The 1,848-nt window shown below is 37.9% G+C and overlaps 1 protein-coding gene across 1 annotated transcript in view; it reads left to right on the top strand.

The window, feature by feature from the left end:
- LOC102294658 (gamma-aminobutyric acid type B receptor subunit 1) overlaps positions 1–1,848 on the top strand; it is a 64,606-nt gene that overhangs the window by 58,216 nt on the left and 4,542 nt on the right. The window contains exons 6-7 of the mRNA XM_042215827.1: positions 1,302–1,598; positions 1,722–1,785. Coding sequence (XP_042071761.1) covers positions 1,302–1,598; positions 1,722–1,785 — 361 coding nt within the window. The remainder of the gene's footprint in view (positions 1–1,301; positions 1,599–1,721; positions 1,786–1,848) is intronic.

The following is a 1,848-nucleotide window of genomic DNA, read 5'->3' as shown; positions in this document are numbered from 1 at the left end:
AAAAGTGATTCATGTTTGTGGCTGTACTGTGACAAAATGTGGGAAAGTTCAAGGGGGCCGAATACTTTTGCAAGCCACTGTAAAAATGATAAACATCAAATAAACTATGAAGATCAATATAGCAAAAGCCGTAATGGTTCACTTGGGAAAATAAGTCTTTTCTGCAGTTTTTCTTGGCCTTCACTGCAAGACAAGACAGGTAAAAAAAAGAAAAAAGAAAGCATGCAGTAAAGCAAAGGCAAGGCAGAAGGATGTTAGATGCATAAAAGTGTAGAGGATGGACGTTTCGCAATCCGGTCAGTCATTTGTGTGATCCCTGAATCCATGGCTATATCATCACAAGCAATAATGACAAGAAGACTGAAATAATTTCAACAGTTAGTGTTTGTTGAATTCCCTGAGCACTTTAAAACACACAAGTAGGCCACACCTTGTGACTACTTAGAAATAATGTCACTTATGGAAAACAGACATTTTTCTATGCCTAAACTTGTTTTTGTATTAAACTTTAAGTGATTAAACAGTCACAGATTATTCTGAATCTTTTTACATGTACCATTAAAACTGTAAAGTAGACACTAACTGTCACTGTGGGCTCCCTGTTGAAAAGTCAGAGTGTTGTTTGAAACAAAAATTGTACAGCATCAAACGAATGTCTGCCAAGCCTTTTTCAAGCAGATTTAATGAAGACTCGTGGAGGTTCACTACTGAAATGACAATAACTTGCAGTGTGAACAACTTTTGTTACATATCAGTAATCCCCAATACCTTCACACAGTGCACATATTTTTAGAAACGTCATTAATTAATTAATAAGTTATTATTACTGATTATTGTTAACAAATTATTAATTATTTTTTGCCTAATAACTAAAATTCTTATAACTTAACATAGTTAAAGATTTCATCATATACAGTGTAGCAATGATTTTTAAAATCTACAGGAAGAGGGGTTTTTTTAGCCATTTTGCGTAGCCCTAGTTACTTGCAATTAGGGCTAGGCAGACATGGAAAAAAAGACAAACAGAATTAAGGTGAGGTTTGTGCACATCATGAACAATGAGCATTGTACACAAAGGAAAATGTTTTCTGTGGTATATCTGGATATAAGAATCTAACAACTTAAAATATGCCTCAAGTAAAATGCTTCAAGGTCACAATATGCTTTCTCTCTCTCTCCCTTTATCTCTCACTGACACACACACACACAAACACACACGCACACAAAAGACCATGCAAAGCAAGTGAAATGATGTAGTCACTGGGCTTCTCTTTCATATTTGTTGGGGTTTTACCTTATGATCAGTGTGTCCTGTGTCTAACTATTGCTCTGTCATGGTCTCCCGTATCCAGACCTCTCAAGAGTTTCTTGCTCAGCTCATGTCCAAACTTGGGGGTAAAAATCCAGAAGAAACTGGTGGTTTCCAAGAGGCTCCGCTGGCGTATGATGCTGTGTGGGCTCTAGCGCTGGCCCTCAACAAAACCATTGGGCCCCTTAGGGCCAAGGGTCATCGTCTTGAAGATTTCAACTATAACAACCGAGATATCACTGCTGAGATCTACCGAGCAATGAACACCAGCTCTTTTGAAGGAGTGTCTGTAAGTGCAACACTTACTGGTGCTGGAGTGAGAGAAAAAAAGTTGCAAAGAGAAAGACACATGGGTACTGTGTGAAGGGTGTGTGCAGATATAGCATCATCAACATTTTTATGCTTCTTTCAGGGTCATGTTGTATTTGATGCTCAAGGATCTCGAATGGCCTGGACTTTAATTGAACAGCTTCAAGGTATGCTACAGCAAACATGCCTACTTTCAAATAGAACTGATTGTTTGGTCTGTGTTTCCACAT

Source organism: Haplochromis burtoni, unplaced genomic scaffold, assembly GCF_018398535.1.
Source record: "Haplochromis burtoni strain Fernald_Lab_line unplaced genomic scaffold, NCSU_Asbu1 Contig_834, whole genome shotgun sequence".
Lineage (NCBI taxonomy): Eukaryota > Metazoa > Chordata > Actinopteri > Cichliformes > Cichlidae > Haplochromis > Haplochromis burtoni.
The sequence above is the reverse complement of the archived record's forward strand: the minus strand, read 5'-3'. Positions and strand labels throughout refer to the sequence as shown.